Source organism: Barbus barbus, assembly GCF_936440315.1.
Source record: "Barbus barbus genome assembly, chromosome: 38".
Lineage (NCBI taxonomy): Eukaryota > Metazoa > Chordata > Actinopteri > Cypriniformes > Cyprinidae > Barbus > Barbus barbus.
In genome coordinates this window covers 27,873,966-27,895,227 of record NC_136716.1, presented here as the reverse complement: position 1 = coordinate 27,895,227, position 21,262 = coordinate 27,873,966, and the positions used below count along the sequence as shown (strand labels likewise).

The window sequence follows — 21,262 nt, the reverse complement described above, 5'->3', positions numbered from 1 at the left end:
TGTGTAGAGTGTCATGCCGCTCTCTGCAGGTCTGTTTAAAAGCGAGCGGAAGAATGCGGTTCCTCAGTGTCCGCCACGGTTACACGTGCAGTTCCTCACGTCTGTGTTATGGAGCCGTGTGCCCAATCAGTTCCTGAGGTCAGAGGTCAGCAGGGTCAGTGAGAGACTGGGCTGGATGGTGCAGAGTTCAGAACCACTGCAGTTCATGACGCTCCATATACCTGAGGAGAACAGGTACAAATACACACACACCCCACACACACAATCAATCACACTCACACTGATCTCTGGACATTAGGACTGAGTGTCAGCGTGTGAGGAATAACTGACTCCAGTCCACAGAATTACTGGAAATGTTGCACAACTGAGGTGCAATAAATTAAAATAATTAATTATAGAATTCATCTTTTGATTTTTTTTTTGCAATCAATGCAGTTGATGTTTCCAGTTACGAGTACCACGAGTGGTAATCACTAAATTAAATATAAATTAATGTTAAAACACAATACATTTTAATTTAATCTTTATTTGAGTAAAGTTTTTTTTTTACATTTAAAGCTGCAGTCCGTAACTTTTTTGTGTTCAACATTTATATAATAAGCGAGTACACCATGAATCCATTTTCCAAACAGTTTTTTTGGCTTGTCCTGAATCACTACAGTACACCTATAGTGTTTATATTTGGACTATTTAGACTGGTTCGGATAGGTACCACTGCGGAGTAGCCCAGTACCTGCGAGATTCATCATAGACATCAACAGAGAGAAGTAGCTCCGGCTACAGTGTTCTTCCACAAGACTCATGCAGTTCTGTTTATTAATCACTAGAGCGACAAAAGTTATGGACTGCAGCTTTAAGTACAGGTGTCAGTCCTTGTCTTGTGTTTCCCCTCCTCTCGTGTCCCTATCTGGCCATCCTCGTTCCTTTAATTAATAGTTAATGTGTCCCCAGCCCTGCATGTGATTGCCCCACACCTGTTTCTGTTCTTCCTTGCCAATTTCCCTGTGTTTATAAGCCCTGTGTTTCCTAGCCCCTGTGTCCGGTCTAACGTCATTGATGTTCGTCTCTCCCCAAGCTCCTCGTCTCCTTGTGTGTGTCTCTCCAATAAATGTGCTATTTGGAACTCCTACGTCTCCTCGCTCCTTGTGTCCCGAGAGGGAACGTGACAACAGGACAGTTTTTATTTAACTTTTAGGTCCAACACATTTTAATTTAATAATTATTTAAGTTTTTTATTTACCTGTTTGTAAGCACAGTGCAGTGTTAATGTCCAAACTGTGCATTTACAATGTTATAGTGGCCAACAATAAATATTCTTATTAAGAATAAAACTGCCTCGTTTTTGAATTGTGCAGAGCTGTGCCTCACCTAAACCTAACCTTAACCATGAGTAATCCCTAAAATCAGAGGAAATGATGAATGACACTGATGTTCAAGCACCAAACACTGATTTTAAGCCTAAACTTCACAAAAACTATAAACTGGTTCTTCAAATCTGATTGGTTTATCACAATGTTGTTCCAGGGTCAACAAAGATGTTGATCCAGGAACATGCCACACTTGGTAAAATCAGGTTCTGCCAGAGCTGTAGCTGAATAGTTAAACCTACTACGCTACTGTGTTTTAATGTTGGTCATTATGGTGGTACTTAGAGAGCCAGATATTTTCTGAGGTGGTACTTGGTATAAAAAGTTTGAGAACCACTGTTCTAAACTATAGCAAATAAACTGTGATGTTTGAAATGTTGATGGTGTCTGAATAAATTTTGGTTTGGCCGTTTTTACATGCATGTGGCGGTGATGATGATTTTAGATGAGATGTTGTGTACTCGTCTGTCAGGTCTCTGGATATCCTGGAGCTGTCGGAGCAGAGAGAGCTGCTGAAGTTCCACTATCACACGCTGCGCTTGTATTCAGCGATCTGCGCGCTGGGGAACAACCGTGTGGCTCACGCGCTCTGCAGTCACGTAGACGAGGCGCAGCTGCTCTACGCCATCCAGAACAAATACATGCCGGGCCTGCTGCGCACTGGATACTACGACCTGCTGATCGACATCCACCTGAGCAGCTATGCCACCGCGCGCCTCATGATGAACTCTGAGTACATCGTGCCCATGACCCCCGAGACCAAGAGCATCACGCTCTTCCCCGACGAGAAGAAGAAGCACGGGCTGCCGGGGATCGGCCTGAGCACCTCTCTGCAGCCGCGGATGCGCTTCTCCTCGCCTAGCTTCGTGAGCGCCGTTGGGTTTCAGCACAGCCCTGAGTTCCCGCTGGAGACGCTGAAGAGCCGCACCATGGAGATGCTGACGGAGGCGGTGCGGGAGGGAAGCTTACACGTGCGCGACCCCGTCGGAGGCAGCACCGAGTTCCTGTTCGTCCCGCTCATTAAACTCTTCTACACGCTCCTGATCATGGGCATCTTCCACAACGGAGACCTGAAGACCATCCTGCAGCTAATCGAGCCTAGCGTCTTCTCGCAGGACTCCGGAGTGGAGAGCGGAGGCGGGACGCCGGAGGACGGCTGTGGGCGGGGCCGACTGGAAGGGGACGGGGCCGAGGAACACGGCCTGAGAGGAAAGACGCCCAAAGAAGGACTTCTACAGATGAAGCTTCCTGAACCCGTCAAACTCCAGGTGAGTGAAGAGGATCTGAAAAACATTTACTAGTCACGCTTTATTTCAGTAGTCCACTTTAGACATTCTACTGAATATAACTAACTATGCAACTGCATTCGAGTATTAGTAGACAGTTAGGGTTAGTAAAATAAGTTGGCATTTAGTTGCAAAGTAGTTATAGTAGTTGTTCCCCCCGTCTAAATACTGTAAAGCTGATATGAAGCCACCCAGCTATACAAATAATATCGACTTGACTTATAATCAGTTGAATGTCCATCAAAGTAAATAGTTAGCAAATAGGGATGTCAATTTTCAAACATTTCCACAATCGATCGTCGTTTAAATTAACCATCAATTAATCGATTAATCGTTAACCTTAATACTGCAAAATGCCTCTATTGCAGTAGCATATAGTCACCGGCATGACAGGATGTGCAAATACCACTCAAAACGCCAGCTTCCTCACCCGAATGAAAGGGGTTTTTAGTCTAAGTAAAAGGCTAGTAGCAGGATCGTAAAATGAAGTGATGTGATTACGATCATTTGATAAAATGAAGAGCGCGCCGTAGTTCCGCGCGGGATCATTATACTTTGTGGGCTGTTTCATATTCTGTCACGGAGACCGCTGGATGCGCCTTTTAAATGGTTTCACGGTGCTCATTGTTTTATTTTAAAACATCGTTGCAATGTTTGCAATTGACATTATCGGGATTTAAAATAAAATGTTCCCAAACGCAAGAACGGCGCATGGGGCTGTGACGTGCAGTCAGTGATCCGTTTCCAAATCCACCGGCGTTGCAACGGCAAAACACACTCTTACCCATTTGAAACATTTTAATGCGAGTATTATGACACAAGTGAGGTACAAAGCTTTGTTAATAAGATAAATAATTGGTTAGCAGGCAAATGTTACATCGCGACCATGCTTTTGTATTCATGCCGTTCGAGCGCATACATACATTTAAATCAAGCCATACGCGGCTTTGTGTTCTGTTTTGCCAGATGGTCACGAATTTAATATTATTTATTGTTTCTTTTCCCAAATCCTCACTGTCTCACCCTCTAGATTCACAGGTTTATTTTATTGTTGTTTTAATCACTGTTTTTGCATCTCTTACTGTGGTAAACGTGGGGGAAATTAAAGGTTTCGTGGCCATGAATTAAGAATTCGTTATGACTTAAATTGCTCCCGCATTTAAATTCATGGGTTTTCTAGGGAACAAATGAATGAAACCTGGACAGTGGCCATAAATTAATATGTTGTATGAATGAATAGCCTATCTGTCCTGCTCGCGTCCGCAGCCCTGTCAAAGCGAAGTGCCCGATATGCAACAATTATCTAGGGAAATTTGAATATGACTTATTACTACATTTCAATACAAAAGAACTTTGTATTATATCTGTTTTAATGTACAGTTTGGATCACATTAACAGCGTAGTTTGTACATTAGTAAATTATTTTGGTGTAAGACCCAGCCCCTTCACTGTCACTCACAGACGTTTGCACGTGTTTTGCGCACGAGGTGCACACACCCCAAAATGAAACCGCTTAATCGACCATCGATAGCTCTTATCGATTACATCATTATCGACAATTATTTGATCGTCGATTAATCGTTGACATCCCTATTAGCAGATATTACGCAGGCAGTCTTCTAATTGACCACTAATTGCTAGTTGACAGGTAGTTGCAAATGTCAACTTTCAAAATATAGAGTTTTTAAATTCTTACCCCCTTCATTGATTATTTTGATAATTCTAAATATTTTTGATTAGGCCTAAATAGCTCTATTTTTGGACCATGTTTGTTGAACAAGTGTACACTGTATAAGAAAACTAAATAAAGTTTAAATATCTCTCTAAATAAATGCCAACCAGTGTATTTTATAGTTTAATTTATAATTTCATTTCAATTAAATTCAAGTTTATTTGTATAGCACTTTTTAAGATACAAATCGTTGCAAAGCAGCTCTACAGGAAATTAAGTTTCCACAATATATTTATATATTGCAGAACCTTAATATATTTGACTTATGGCAAAATTAGGTAATTCTGTATGTTGTCTGAGCAACAATTTAATTGATCTTTTATAATTAACTCATTTTATTGGATTAAGGTATATATTATTATTAATAAATGCATTAATGTATTTTAATGCATGTATATACATGAATGTGTGTATCAAGGTTATTATATTTGCTCAAATTAAAACCATTCAAACATTTTCATTACTTAAAATAAATATTAACTGAAATAACATAATATATCATGTAAATATGTACTATCAATGTAAAGTTCTATTGTAAAGTTAAGTTTATTTCAGCTAGTTCCCAAGGCAACATTTCTCATTTTCATTTAGTTTAACTTGATGTACTAAAAGAGTAAAACTGAAAATGAAATCTCAATAATACTAAACTTACAGTAGTGTGTGTACATGCGTATATACACTATTTTTCAGTTCTCTTATAAAAATGAATGGTCAGCATAGATGTAATCTCAGGGAAGTGTTGGTGAGTGTTGATCCAGTGAAGAAGCTCAGGTGATTGAGTGAAGTGATGAGATGTTTACAGTGTGTGTGTGTGTGTGTGTGTGTTCAGATGTGTCACCTGCTGCAGTACCTGTGTGACTGTCAGGTGCGTCACCGTATCGAGGCTGTGGTCGCGTTCTCTGACGACTTTGTGGCGAATCTTCAGGAGAACCAGCGTTTCCGCTATAATGAGGTGATGCAGGCGTTAAACATGTCCGCCGCTCTGACGGCACGCAAAACCAAAGAGTTCCGCTCTCCTCCACAGGAACAGGTCAGCTGATTACCATGATAATAACTCTTTTTCTATTTCTCTTCATCTGTTCGTAAATCTTAAATTTGATCAAATAAATCCCAGATTTATTACTTGTCCCTACATTATTTCCTGTGATCATTTGTGATCCTGGACCACAAAACCAGTCATAAGACTCAATTTTTCAAAATTGAAATGTATACATCATCTGAAAGCTGAATGGATAAGCTGAAATGTTAGGATACGGCAATATTTGGCTGAGATACAACTATTTGAAATCTGGAATCTGAGGGTGCAAAAAAATCTAAATATTGAGAAAATACCTGTGTTACTGATGACTGCTTTTGTGCTCCAGGGTCATATTTTTATTATTTAACTCAAAAAAGGTTAGGGTATTGTCAGAAAAGTTCAGTGTGCTGTGAACGATGATTTTGTTTGTGTGTGTTTCCTCAGATTAACATGCTGCTGAATTTTAAGGATGAGAAGCAGGACTGTCCGTGTCCGGAGGACATCCGTGAGCAGCTGCTGGACTTCCATGAAGATCTGATGACACACTGTGGTAAAGGGTTTCTCTCCGATCCTCTGCAGTATCAGTGATCATATCTAAACATCATTAAACCAGATTAATTAATAAACAAGGCAGGATCATTAAAATGTATCTTGAAATTAATTTTTCTCACTCCATTGCCAAACTGTTTGCTTTTCATGCTTCAAGTGATTTTCAAGTAATTCATGATCTGTGTTGTTATTGATTAGTGATTCATGTGTGATTTACTCCCAGTGAACTCACAGAAGTCTAGTTCTGCTCTGTGTTTTAGATGTTGATGATGAGGTTTGTGTTTATGTGTGTCTGTACTGCAGGCATTGAGACGGATGATGATAAATCAGATGGAGACAGTGATTTCACCATCAGGGGGCGTTTGATGTTTCTGGTGGAGAAGGTGACCTACCTGAAGAAGAAAATGATGGATATACCAAAGAAGAAGAAATCAAAGAAACCCAGTGAGTGAGGCTTTCTTCTCCTCCACGAGGACCATGTTGTGCGGTTCTAGAGCTGCACGATTAATCGTTAAAGGTGCCATAGAATGGAAAACTCTATTTACCTTGTCATAGTTAAATAATAAGAGTTCTGTGCATGGAAATGACATGCAGTGAGCCTCAGACACCATTGTTTCCTCCTCCTTATGTAAATCTTGTGAATGCAAAAGACCACTCAAAAATAAGCGAATCAGAACATAACACCGACTGTGGCGTTCTGCAGGTATTGTGAAGAAACAAGCGAGGACAACAGAGAAAATGGCAGATCATGGAAATAAATGTTATGTTCCAGGCTGTGCAGGGGGTGTGGAGTGCAGGGATGGGTTGGTGTCTGTATTCAGAAAGGCATGGAAAGCAAAAGGGACATGGTTAGCTCCTTGCTAGCGGTAGCCTGTTACATTACAGTACATAAGATTTCACTTACCACATAAACAGAGTGAGGAGAGATGACTGAGGATGATGGCGAATGATTTACAGATCCTGAGCACCACTGACAAGCATCTGATCTTGTGAAATGTGTGGTAAGTACTGCCGCTCTATAGTATAAACAGAGTTCGTGAGATCGCAAATCTCGAAAGTGAAAGTGAAACTATAACATATCGTGCATTCCAAAGCAGTTTCAATGCCCCGCATATTAATAGTGGTTCCCTGATGCCCGCATTTTATTTACAGTACAATTACCCAACGATATAACTGCGCAAGAAAGTATTGAAATATATATGTTCCTCCCTGTGTTTCCTTCCTGCTGTGAGCTACTGAAATGAGCCGCACTGTGAAACAGCCAATCAGAGCAGAGCTCAACATTATTATTCATGACCCTTCCAAATAAGGTAATAACAGACCATTTCATTCTAGGGAGAAATCCTAGGGTTGTAAATGGACATGTAAAACTGTTTCTTACCAGAGAGCAGAGAGTTAGCATATTTGGGTAAGAAACAGCTTCACAAACAAGCTTTTCAACTACACAGTATTATCTGTGTCTTGCAGTCATTCATATTATCACAGAAATACTGGGATGAAAGTTTATAGGTCAGATATAAACACTGACGTCTATGGTAGTTATCAAAATAGAGCAAGTCATCTTTTGAAAGTAACTGCATCAAATAACGCTTGTGTGGATTGCATTGTTTCTCCACTAGATGGCAGCAAGTGACTGTTAAAAATCATTCATTCAAAAACACATTCATCCAGTAATGAAACAAGTGAAGTATTTATGAGTGACTCACTGAATCATTCATTCAACCCACTTTTTCATCATTTTAATATTAAAAATTGGTGTATTACATAAATATTTAATTTAAATACATATATATTAAATGCTTAATAATTCATTCAAATTAATCAAACACTTTTAAAGAGACTGCAGCAATAATATTTTGTCACACATTGTTTTGTTTAGTTCAGAATCGTGGAAGAATCACGATCTCTATTTGAGACAAAAAAAAATGAGCGATTCTCAATTTATCCAGAATCGTGCAGCTCTATGCGGTTCATAGTAGGGCTGCACGATATTGGACAACTCACATTGCGATATGTTGTTTTTCTGCGATATACATGTTGCAATATGAATTAAAAATCAACAGATGACTTGAATAGCTGTATTTGGAAAAAAACCTATGATTGAGGTGATTTTGTAGGTGAGTAAATCAACAGAAAATAAACAAATTACAAGCATAGATAAAAATAATAGAACAAAGATACAAGTTAAATAAAACTGCTTTATATTTTTCAGGTAAGTCTAACAGTATTCAGGTACAGAAATTCAATAACCAAATGTAAAATAACACTGCGTAGTCTTCACTGTATAAATTAAATCCAATAAATATGTGTTAAAGCTACAAAAGTGTTTTTTGTTGTTGTTTGATTAACATTAATGACACAGAAAGCCTCAGGAACATTAAACTGCTGTGAACCAATTATACTGTTACACATCCATTTTCTTTCTCAATTGTTTACCTTCAATTTTTTTTTAAATTCAAATAATTTAATTAGATTACATTCTATTAAATAAAAAATATGTAATTTATTAATTTTAACTGGTTTATTATGGTGATTTAGATTTTGTTGTTGTTTTTTTTTACCTTCACTTAAGACATAAGCAGCTGTGTTTACAAGGATACTTGCAGAGAAATCCATTTTGACATAATTTGGCACATATATGTAATTTCAGGCACAAATAGATGCGGAAGTGAACAGAATTCAGTGTTCACGTGCATCTGCGTGGCTCTCACTGTGTCTACACCGGACGCCAGCGGTGCGACAAAATACTCTAGAACCCATTATAATCAGTGATGCTGTCTACACTGGATGCGGTGCGACACGGCAAACCCCCGACAGAATGCTGCTGCCGCGTTCTATTTATGACGTACTGACACAAAGTTCAAATGATTTGCAGCGGTCGCGTCGGGTGTAGACACAGTGTCTGTGTGAGCAAAGAAAACCGTCAGTATAATATAACGATCAGTATTCTACATCGCACATCCTATGATGTGACTATCGTGGGTGCGCACATCACGATATTGATGCTGAAACGATATATCGTGCAGCTCTAGTTCATAGCCGGTCTGATCTCTGCTTCTGTCTGAAGGCACCTTGCAGCAGCTGATCTCGGAGACGATGGTGCGCTGGGCTCAGGAGTCGGTCATCGAGGATCCCGAGCTGGTGCGGGCCATGTTCGTGTTGCTCCACCGGCAGTACGACGGCATCGGTGGCCAGGTGCGAGCGCTGCCCAAGACCTACACCATCAACGCCGTCTCGGTGGAGGACACCATCAACCTGCTGGCATCTCTGGGTCAGATCCGCTCTCTGCTCAGCGTCAGGATGGGCCGCGAGGAGGAGAAGCTGATGATCCACGGGCTCAGGTGACCCACAATCACCCGCGTCTGAGACATAGTGAACACTGATAAATGGGCCATATGATAGTGTAATAAACAATTCAAAGTATGTTATCTAAACAATTATAGATGGGTTTTGTGTGTATATATATATATATATATATATATATACTAATAATAATGTTAAATAATTAAAAAAAAATTGAGAATGTAAACAATTATTTGTCATTATTACATAATATTAAATAATAAAAAATATAAACAAAATATATTTGTATATAAATAGAATAATTATTAGTGCTGTCAAAGCGATTAATCGCATCCAAAATAAAAGTTTTTGTTTACATAATATATGTGTGTGTACTGTGTATATTTATTGTGTATATATAAAGAAACACACATACAAATATATTTTTTTAATATTTACATTGCGATTTATCATGTGACAGCAATAATAATTACAGTATATATAGAAAATATATAAAATTGTGACCTGTGCTGGCAAAATTATTTATTTATTTATTTTTATTTTTGCATTCTCTATTATGCAACCTTCAAAATGATATATGATTTGTTGGAATTACACCTGTTTGAAGTCGATGGAGTCAGCAAAGTCCATTCTGAGAAAAATCTAGTTAAGTTTTCTGAAGGTTCCAAAGCAAAATCACCAGCAACATTACATCTTTTCCTCCAGTTCTTTTCTTAATATTCATTACTATATTAATCACAATATAGCTATTGTTTACACAACTGCATCACGGTTGTGTATTGCCACCGGCGGTAGTGCACGTGACGTCACACACTCTATAACAAGCATAACACAAAGTCTTGTATACAAGTGTAATAATAGTAACAGTTGCAAATTGTTTTATTTAGACTATAAATCTATGCTAATTCACAAATGACCTCAAACGCCGTGTTTCCTTTAGATTGGCAGGTTTGAGCGCACGAAAATACAGTTTATTCTACATTCAGAAAATTTATTTTGTGATGAGCGATGGACCGTGTTGGGAAACCAAATACTGCATCGCCGATCTGGAATCATTTCCATTCATGTCACACATCCGCGTTTGTACAAGTATCTTCAAGTTCACGTGATCAAAAACGCCCGGCTGGTCAGGTTTGTATTGGTGAGGCTTTCTCCAAACTGGCCAAATACGAACGAAATGTAAGATGCTAACAAAAAATGTGGCAACATACGTCACGATTCCTGTTCCACAGAGAGCGCGTGCAGACGAGGAGTTAACGCACCCGCTTGCTTGGTGGCGGAACAGGGAACGTGTCTAAACCAGACGCTGCGTCACAACACAACAGGTTGAGTCTGTCTACACAGGACAGAGTGTGTCAGTACGTCATAAACAGGAGGAGGCAGTTTACTGTGAGGGATTTGTCGTGTCGTATCGCAGCGCATCTAGTGTAGACAGCATCACTGATTATAATGGCCGTGCCGCTCACGTGAGGTAGACAGGGTGTATTTAACATTCTTAGGTGAGGCTACTTTCCTATTTAACTGTATTATTACTTTGATATTTATTTGAGTGTTTTGCAGACTGCGTGTTCACTGACGGAAGTGCTAAAATAAACACGCTTGTTTGTTAATAGATGATTGAGCCTCATTTATTTATTTTTGCGTTTCAGAATTATATATATATATATATCTATCACAACACCATGCCATTGGCGGTAGTTGGTCCATTACCACCACGGGGGTAAAAATCTGCCACCGTCACAGCCCTATATCTTTGATATTATAAATAAGAACAGATGCAAAAAAAAAACAGTAGAACAAATATAAGAAAAATAATGCATTACCTTTTTCATTTTACATTTAAGTAAAAGCATTCAAGTTAGAAAAACAAATCATCGAATGTAAAAATCACTCTAATGTGTTCATTACAAATAAATAAATTATTAAAACTACAAAATCAGTTCAATCAAGAGCAGCGAGTGATTCCCTCTTTTCTTTTATTGTTAGATTAATATTAATGAGACAGATGGCCTGTATATATTAAGACCTACTGTACTGCACGGATCTAATATAATGTTACACATCCGATGTTTTTCCCCAAACGTTCACTTAAGACACAGCAGATTGCGCTTGAGTGAAAACTGAAATCCTGTAATATGTGTGTATTTATCAGGATCAGCCCCTTCGGATGTTAATCAGTGCGACAAGCGAGCGGAGAAAAGGTACAAATAAAGATAATTTGAGATGTTTAATTACTATTTGGAGCACTGGGATCGCTAGATGAGGGCTTAATGAACTCATTTTTGTGAAAACCTTAAATCCGAATACAATTTACATTTTGCACTTTTTTTTTTGCCTGTAGCTCAAAATTAGCCCGAGCACATTCACACTCATTCTGCCAGCACAGGTCACTATTTATAAGAATGATATTAAATAATTTTAAAGCATTCACAGTTTACAGCAGTGGAGGGTTTTGGCTCGTAGCTCTGGCTCAGTGACGGCCCCTCTGGTGTTTAGTGTGTGAGATTCCAGTCTGACCTCTGACCTGTCTGCAGTGACATCATGAATAACAAGGTGTTCTACCAGCATCCGAACCTGATGAGAGCGCTCGGCATGCATGAGACCGTCATGGAGGTGATGGTGAACGTCCTGGGTGGAGGAGAGTCCAAGGTGATTAAAAATACCATTATCATCATTATCATCTCTACATTATTTTGACCTCTTTGCATTTTCTCTGTTTTTACAGATATGTTGACTGTATGCAGCAACTTGGGTTATTGAAAGAAAAAATGATCAAACAATTTGTTTATTATGGGAATTTTAACTTTAAATATTTGATCCTAAACTAGCAAACCCCTCGCAAACTGAACAGCTTCATTTATATTTACCTGTTACCAGTGTTGGGTGTAATAAATTACTACTATTACTTTTCCCTTGAAAAACTAAAGTAAGGGATTGCTCTTATTTGTTCTGTAATGTAATCACAGTTACTTCTTATGTAATTGACTGTTGAATATTTATACACAATACAATAGTGGATTTAACATCAAAATATAAAGTCTAACCTTAAATTGCATGCTTTTAAGAATATTGGTAACACTTCAGTGTCCAATTCTCACTATTAACTAGTTGGTTATGAGCATGAATATTACTGGGATATTGGCTGTTTATTATTACTTAAAAAGCACATATTAATGTCTTATTCTGCAAGACCTTATTCCAAATCCTTAATCCTACCCAATTTTTTAATTTAACAACTACTTTACTAGGTATTAATAAGCAGTAATTGGGAGTATTTTGAGGCAAAGGTCACAGATAATAGTTACTTAATAGTGAGAATTAGTCACGTGACGTGCTCATGAACCTAGTCGCACTCGAGTAGAGCTCCGTACGTTTGGCCCTTTTTGCTGATTTTTTCGTTTTGTTTTAAGTTTTATTCATTGGTGGTGCTTTACCTGATGGCATACCATCGGAAATGGCAAGAGTTGTCTCCGTCGGCTTCTCCGATTAAGAAGAAATCTAAGTTACCGACCGCAAGCGATATGATGGACAAGATGGCGAACACTGTTACACACTTTGATGACATTCTAAGAACTGAGGTGACGGCGATGCGGAACGAGTTCGCTTCTCACGTCAGTTGTTCAGTCGCTATGCTCTAAACTGGATCTTCTTACAGGGGAGATGAGAGAACAAAAGAAAGTTGTTGCCGATCACGATAGGTGAGTTGCCGCGCTCGAGCAACAGGTTGTGGACTTACAGGATCGCAACAGGCACAGAAATCTGCGTCTGGTCGGATTGCCTGAAGGTTCCGAAAAACCTGAAGGTCTTTCTTTCCAGATTTTTCTCCGGTCACCGCAAAAAGAAGAAGTGCATTTGTGCCAATTAGGAAGGAGATGAGAGACGCTGGCATCCAGACTTTTCTCCTTTATCCTGCAACGCTGAAGGTCATTCTCAATCAAGGTGAACCTAAAATACTACACTCCCCAGAAGAAGCAAGAGTTTTTCTCAGATCCCTTTCATCCATCAACTCTCAGTGAACTCCAGCTGGACATTTGCTGTCTAATCAGAGAAGAGATGCTCTAAATGGTTAGGTGACTGTGACCGTTCACTTTAATGTTCACTTCTTAATTCATAGCTCATTGTGCATACAGTATCGCTTACTGATTATGATATTTTATTTGTTTTAGATGTATTCTTTATCTCTCTTCTTTTTTTAAAATAACCTAGTCAGTATGTGACCATGGGGCCAATGTTGGTACTACAGTAATGTGCAGGTTTTTGTTGACGCCACGGACCATATTAAGGTCCGTGGCATCAAGGTTTGTTCTTGGTTTGATCTGCCATAGTTCATGGGAATGTGTTAATGTTTTTTTTAATGGTAACGGGGGGGGGGGGGGGGGGGGGGGGGGGGGGGTTTAATGGTAGACTCAACTGGTTTTATTTTCAAACTTGTATTTTGTCTTATTATGCAGTAATTCTGTTTAATACCTATGACTCACAAACGTACAGGTTTTCTTGATTTTTTGCGAAGAAGAAAGTTTGATATAGTGTTAGTTCAAGAATCCCATTTGAAAGAGGAGGATATACACAGGTGTGGTAAGTTTTATGAAGTGGTATCTCACTCATCTTCAGATACTAAAACCAAGGGTGTCATAATATTGGTGCGGAGGACTTTAAATATTACTATTTTAGAGGAAGGTTGTGATACAGATGGTAGAATAACACATATAAAAACAATAGTGGAGAATAGGAATATTGTATTTCTCTCGGTTTATGCCCCTTGTACTCCTGACCCTACATTTTTCTCTGTTTTGTCAACCGATCTCTTGAAGTGTAGCATATCCTAGATAGATCTGGACCAAAGGAATCACACGCTCAAGCTTTCTGTTCTGATGAACTTCAGTAATGTGTAACCTCATCCTTGTTGGTGGGCAGTTGGCGTTTATTAAACCCTTCTGCATTCGCGAATTGACTATATTTTAATCTCTACTTCTTTATCTTCAGCTGTTCGTGATGCCGATATCTGTTCCTTATCTCATTATTATTATTTTTAAGTCTACTAATGGGTTGGGGTGGGTTCTAAATTTGTACAGCTGCTTTTTCTTTTGTACTACTGTTCCACAGAATAAAATTCAATAAACAGTTGTTAACAAAACAAATAGTGAGAATTGGACTCTAATCTAAAGTGTGAGCAGAATAATTGATGAAGTTTCTTGAAAGAATTAAAAGAAGCGTTTCATGTCTATCCTTGTATCATTAACTTGTTGAGGTTGATATGGGATTTAGAAAGTGATTAGTAATAAGGAATTAAATACTTTTTGGAGAGAGTAATTTGTACAGTAATCTAATTACACTGTTGAAGATGTAATTAGTAACTAGTTTTAGAGTAACTTACCCAACACTGCCTGTTACCCATGAGGTCATAAACCAACATATACATATCGTTTTTACTGCTACAGAAAAAGACTCCATTTTTAAGACTTCCAGGCTTTGTTCTACTCACAGTTTAGTAAAAGTCCCAAAAAGCTATGATGTAGATCTGAACAGTTTGTACTGACTGTTTCTGTGTAATACTGGATTGTGATTGGTCATTCTGTGCTCTAATGTTTGTGTCTAATGACTCTAAACTGTAATGTGGATGGTTGATTTCTGTTTGAATCAACAGACATCCTGCTCACAGAATTACATCATTTACACTCTAATCCAGTGGTTCCCAACCATGTTCCTGGAGGCCCCCCAAACACTGCATGTTTTCCATGTCACCTTAATTAAGCACACCTGATTCATATCATCAGCTCATTAGTAGAGACTCCAAAACCTGAATTGATTGTGTCAGACAAAGGAGAGATGTAAAATGTGTTGTGTTGGGGGGCCTCCAGGAACGTGGTTGGGAACCACTGCTCTAATCAATATTTCAGGATGGCTTCTGAATCTTATCATCTTTCAAGGGTTTATTTTGTGCCAGACTTCCCACCATCTCTTACATAATGCTTCGTTACTCATAATAGATGAAACTCACTGATTTCACTGTCAGCATCTCGTCAAGTCAGTTTTATTTTAATAGCACTTCATACAATACCAATTGTTTCAAAGCAGCTTCACAGTTTTAGGAATCAGTCCTTTCAGTTTTCACTTCAAATGCAAGCAGAACAAAGTGTCACTGAACAAATGTCCTTTGTCTTCAGGAAATCACCTTTCCTAAGATGGTGGCCAATTGCTGTCGGTTCCTGTGCTACTTCTGTCGGATCAGCCGTCAGAATCAGAAGGCCATGTTTGATCACCTGAGCTACCTGCTGGAGAACAGCAGCGTGGGCCTCGGTAAGACGTCTGGAGATCTCCAGAGGGAGGTGTTTGTGTTAGTGTCTGCTAATCATGTGTGTGTTCTCTGTAGCATCTCCGTCCATGCGAGGTTCCACTCCTCTAGATGTGGCCGCCGCGTCTGTGATGGACAATAATGAACTGGCTCTGGCGCTGAGAGAACCAGACCTCGAGAAGGTGCCTCTCTCTCTCTCTCTCCTCAGTCTCTGATTGGCTGATGTAGGCTGTCGAACACTGACTGTGTGTGTGTGTGTGTGTGTCCTACAATTCAGGTTCCTCATTGTTTGCACCACACTACAGAACAGATCACTGAAACACTGCCACATATCTTGAATGGCTGCCATGTTCAGAATGTACAGAGCACACCACGACAGAATAGTGGACATTCCTGTGTCAAATCATCCATGTTTCAGTATCTTAATAGTAGATCTGAAACCTTTTCTCATTTGTCTGCTAATACACCAGAAGTTGTTGTGATTAATGAGGAGTGTAGAGAGGTGTTTGGCATGCACCTTTGACTCTAGAATGGAGGAAGCCTTTATGACCAAAGTTTTAAATACCAACCACTCTTAAATACCATTTCAGAGATAGGTTATTGGGGTTGACTACTTGTTTTGTATTTGGCAGCTTAGGACACACACACACACACTCTCTCTCTCTCTCTCTCTCACACACACACACACACACACACAGGCTGGTTGTAAGAGGGCTTCTACAACTTGGGATGCCCAAAAAGAGGGCTACACAGCTAGCAAAGTGCTGTGCTTTGTATTTATACCCATAACAATTAAATGACATGTTTGATATTGTGAAGACCTGCTGTATGCCACTGGTCCATGATTTTGTACATGTATTTAACTGCATCTATAATATTTATGTTCCTGTAAATTATTTCTTTTAAGTGGACTTAAATAAATAGTTAAAATGTGTGTGTGTGTGTGTGTCAGGTGGTGCAGTATCTGGCGGGCTGTGGGCTCCAGAGCTGCGTGATGCTGATGTCTAGAGGTTATCCTGACATCGGCTGGAACCCGGTGGAGGGTGAACGATACCTGGACTTCCTCCGGTTTGCGGTCTTCTGCAATGGTTGGTGTTCTTTTCTTTTCTTTTTTTTTCAAACAAATACAGAAGAAAATGAACACATTCCAAAGAACAACATATGCACGTAACAGACATAGACATACAACGGTCACCAAGTACAACTTATACTGCATTCATGAGTATTTATATTTTGGTCAGATTCTGCCTTACAAAGTTATTTTAAGAGTTACATATCCAACACAGTCAAACTAAAAAAAATTCACAACACTTTTTTCCTTCAAATTCATATATATGTATATATATATATATATATTTATATATGTTAGTGCTGTCAAACGATTAATGGCATCCGAAATAGGTTGTTTGCAAACACGTGATTCTGATGACACGTGAAATGCAGCCGGAGGGCAGGAAGTAATTTTTTCTCCATAGGAATCAGTAGCAGAAACTCAAGATGCCTGTGTTTTGTGTTGTTTATGAATGCCCAAATTGGTCAAATGGAGAAAACACAAGGAGATATTATTGTGTACGAAAATGTGTTGTTCATAAGGAGGGAAAGAAATTGACTGAAAAACGCAGGAAAAAGTGGCTTGTAAACCTGCGCCTGCGGTCGGGAGGAGCCGATCGGATAACGCTTGTGTGTGCAAATAATAATAATAATTAGTTACATTTATATAGCGCTTTTCTGGGTACTCAAAGCACTTTACATAGAAGGAGGGGAATCTCCTCAACCACCACCAATGTGCAGCATCCACCTGGATGATGCGACGGCAGCTATATTGCTCCAGAACACCCACCACACACCAGCTTACCAAATGGTTAATATAAGCTATAATAATATATGAATAAAGACATATAAATAGATACAAGGTGACCCAGTCTGAATTCATTCAGTGCTAAACGCCACACGTAGACACGATGTAATTAAGATATTATTTGCTGTTCAGAGAGCTTCACTGATTATAAGGAACGTGAGATTGCAATAAACGGCATTAGTGATTACATGGAAGCACTATTTGCTCGTTTTCTAGGCTATAATCAAATCAGAATTTAAATAAAAGTTGTTTTACGTGCTGCTAACAGGACCCACGGCCACACACTCTGTACATGCAGCGTTTCAGGAGTGACATATATCCCATATCCCTCATATTTTAAATACGGGATTCAAAATAGCTTGTTTTAGGGCTGAACGATTTTGGAAAATAATCGAATTGAAATTTCTTTTACCAATATTGCGATTTAATATGCGATTATGTTTTAAAGCGTTTTATATTCTGTATTATTCAACAAAGACAAGTAATAAACCATTGTATAGTATGCAGTGTTGGGCACGTTACTTTAAAAAAGTAATTAGTTATATTACTAGTGACTTCTCACAAACAGTAACTGAGTTACATCATTATAAAATAGACTAATTACCAGGGAAAGTAACTATTGTTCTTTTTTTTTTTAAATGTTTAAATATGTCAAATAACTTGGATGCCCTCAATTTTAAATAAGTTACTCAGTACTTGGCGATAGAATCTCCATTGGCTTGTCATTTTTTTTTGTTTACTCATCAGACTAATATTAATTACCTGATATACTAATACATATATGTTTGGAAAAGGGCAGTTTTTTAAAAACATAGCGCAACATAGCGTGCCAACTTGATGCTTCCTCTGAAGACTGCTTAGATGTGTTGGACTTGAAGCAGCAGAGCTAGACCGATCGCTGTGTGTCGTCAAATACTGCGAGACATATAAGAGAGCGGACGTCTAAGCATAACTTTCTCTCGCCATACTTTGATGTCATATACCATGATGTTACAAGCCACTTTTTCCTGAGTTTTTCAGTCAATTTCTTTCCCTCCTTATGAACAACACATTTTCGTACACAATAAAATCTCCTTGTGTTTTCTCCGTTTGACCGATTTGGGCATTCATAAACAACACAAAACACAGGCATCTTGAGTTTCTGCTACTGATTCCTATGGAGAAAAAATTACTTCCTGCCCTCCGGCTGCATTTCCCTGCATAATTAAATTTAGCTGATATCACGTCTATACTATTAAGCCTCCTGCCATTGTTTACATCTGTTGAAAATCACGACATTTAAAAAACAAACTTTGCCGCTGTTAAGAGTGTTGTACAGAGAGAGACCGTGTGTGTGTGTAACACACTCGCGCTCTCTCTCTCCTTATGTGCACACATCCTCGTACCTCACTGCTCCAAACTTAATCTGGGAAAGGTGAACATTCCTGCATCATATGTGTAGAAAGTGAGCATGTCTCCAAAAACCTTGTTGAGCTGCAGGTTTAATGACTGCTGCTTTATTTTTATTTATTTACAGATCTTCCTTGAGCCATTACCTTGTAAATGGCCTACTTACTGCTTGCTAGTAATATATTAATGTAGTATATATCCTTCTTTGTTATTTTTGAGGGAGAAATACCCAGTACATTGTTTTAAAGTTGCACTAAAGATTCAATCCCATTGTCCCTGGAGCACAGAAGCAGTCATGAGTAACACAGGTATATTTGTAGCAATAGACAACAATACATTGTATGGATCAAAATTATACATTTCTCTTTTATGACAAAAATCATTAGGATATTAAGATCATGTTCCATGAAGATATTTTGTAAATTTCCTACCGTAAATATATCAAAACTTCATTTTTGATTAGTAATATGCATTGCTAAGAACTTCATTTGAACAACTTTAAAGGAGATTTTCTCAATATTTAGATTTTTTTGCTCCCTCAGATTCCAGATATTCAGATAGTTGTATCTCAGACAAATATTGTCCTATCATAACAAACCATACATCAATGGAAAGATTATTTATTCAGATGTTGTATAAATCTCAATTTCAAAAATGAACCCTCATGACTGGTTTTGTGGTCCAGGGTCACATGTATCTCTCTATTCAGATCCTGTCAGCGGTTGGTGTTCTGATGCATGTTCTCCTGGAGATGATGGTCATGTAGTGCTGTATTGTGAGTGAATGGTTGTTTCGGTGTGTCTCAGGTGAGAGTGTGGAGGAGAACGCTAACGTGGTGGTGCGGCTCCTGATTCGCCGGCCCGAGTGTTTTGGCCCCGCCCTGCGCGGAGAAGGCGGGAACGGGCTGCTGGCGGCGATAGAGGAGGCCATAAAGATCTCAGAAGATTCCAGCAGAGACGGACCATCACCCACCACAGAGGAGAGCAGGACACTGTACGCAGTAAACACACACAATCATGAGCCAATATTGGATTTCTATAAAAGCCACATTTGGTAACCTTCATCATCTGTTCATCTCACATACAGTATGATTCTCTCCTTCATTTATATTCTGTTCCTGATCTGTCATTGTCCGCTGGTCCAGAAACATCCTAGTAAAATGGGTCGCGCTCTAAATGCAGAAACTTCTGCTGGATCTTCTGCAGTCTGAGGATCAGCACCTTTATTTACATCCACAGTGTTTTAAAGGGAATAGTATGCTTACATGCGCATCAAATCTGAATTTGGCAATATTCCGATTGGTATTGATTCATGTAAACACCACAATCTGATTCAGTTTGACAATATTCCGATGCCCACTCTTGGGAACTCTGATGCATGTAAACACACATGCTCAGACTGCAAGGAATTATGGGTACTAACAGATGCTTAGCTGTAAATTGCCATTAACGCTTTTTATTAACGATTGCCCTATGCTTTCCATTTGGTGTCAGTGTTGTCAGGGATTTTGGGAGGAGAGAAGTGTTTGAATCCTAATTAAATGATTAGGAGCAGTAATACAATTAACAACCTGCAGTATAACAAACCTCATGTCATGATTTTATTTCTTGGACAGTTTTTTTTTTTTTAAATAATTGTTTTATTTTATTATTCTTTAGCACATAGGTCACTAACAGGTGGACCGCGGTCCTGGTCCGGACCCAAAAGCCGTCCCATACGGACCCGTGTACAGCCAAAACAGAAGGTTAAGATTTCAACCTGACGGGGCGCTTCTGTTTCAACCGGCACAGCTTTTGTTGTCTGTACGGTAGTGGGGTCGCCAACTGGCAGACTCCGGTCCGAATTCGTGAAGGCTTTTGACATAATGAAATAAATAAATACCAAATACTAATTTAATAAATCAAATTTATATTAAGCACATCAAGGTCAGCTCTAGAGCCATTTGGGTGCAGTCGTGCGTGCAGTGATGAGAGCACAGACAGATTAAACTTTCAGTGAAAAATGATGGCATTTTCAAAAATGAGGAAAGTTGACGGGTCCTTAAAAAGTCTTAAATGGAACAAGAAAGTCTTAATTATGATTTCAGGAGGTCTTACATGTGGGGACTGAAAGACAAGAATTGCAATTAAACTTAAAAAGGCTATTCATTAAATAAATATGATCGCTGCACGTTTCAGATTCAGCTGCTGCGCTGCTTTGTGGAGTCTGTCTCTTGGGCTTGTGTACTGCAATTCCGCTGGAAGAGGATGATTTTCCATTTCCAATCAGCCTGTACATCTGCTGTTGTCAAAGACCAATGTGAAAACAACCCATGATTTTAAGCAGCAAACACGCAGAGTTGTAAATGTGAACTGGTGGATCAACAAGTAAAACATATTTATTAGGGCCGGGACTTTAACGCGTTAATTTAGATTAATTAATTACAAAAAAATAACGCGTTAAATTTTTTTAACGCATTTTAATCGCAC

The 21,262-nt window shown here is 38.9% G+C and overlaps 1 protein-coding gene across 1 annotated transcript in view; it reads left to right on the top strand.

Annotated features, from left to right (window-relative positions):
• LOC306857586 (ryanodine receptor 2-like) overlaps positions 1–21,262 on the top strand; it is a 161,165-nt gene that overhangs the window by 71,118 nt on the left and 68,785 nt on the right. The window contains exons 34-44 of the mRNA XM_079397593.1: positions 8–234; positions 1,840–2,635; positions 5,215–5,415; positions 5,848–5,953; positions 6,256–6,396; positions 9,020–9,293; positions 11,790–11,904; positions 15,420–15,552; positions 15,626–15,729; positions 16,500–16,635; positions 19,601–19,787. Coding sequence (XP_079253719.1) covers positions 8–234; positions 1,840–2,635; positions 5,215–5,415; positions 5,848–5,953; positions 6,256–6,396; positions 9,020–9,293; positions 11,790–11,904; positions 15,420–15,552; positions 15,626–15,729; positions 16,500–16,635; positions 19,601–19,787 — 2,420 coding nt within the window. The remainder of the gene's footprint in view (positions 1–7; positions 235–1,839; positions 2,636–5,214; positions 5,416–5,847; positions 5,954–6,255; positions 6,397–9,019; positions 9,294–11,789; positions 11,905–15,419; positions 15,553–15,625; positions 15,730–16,499; positions 16,636–19,600; positions 19,788–21,262) is intronic.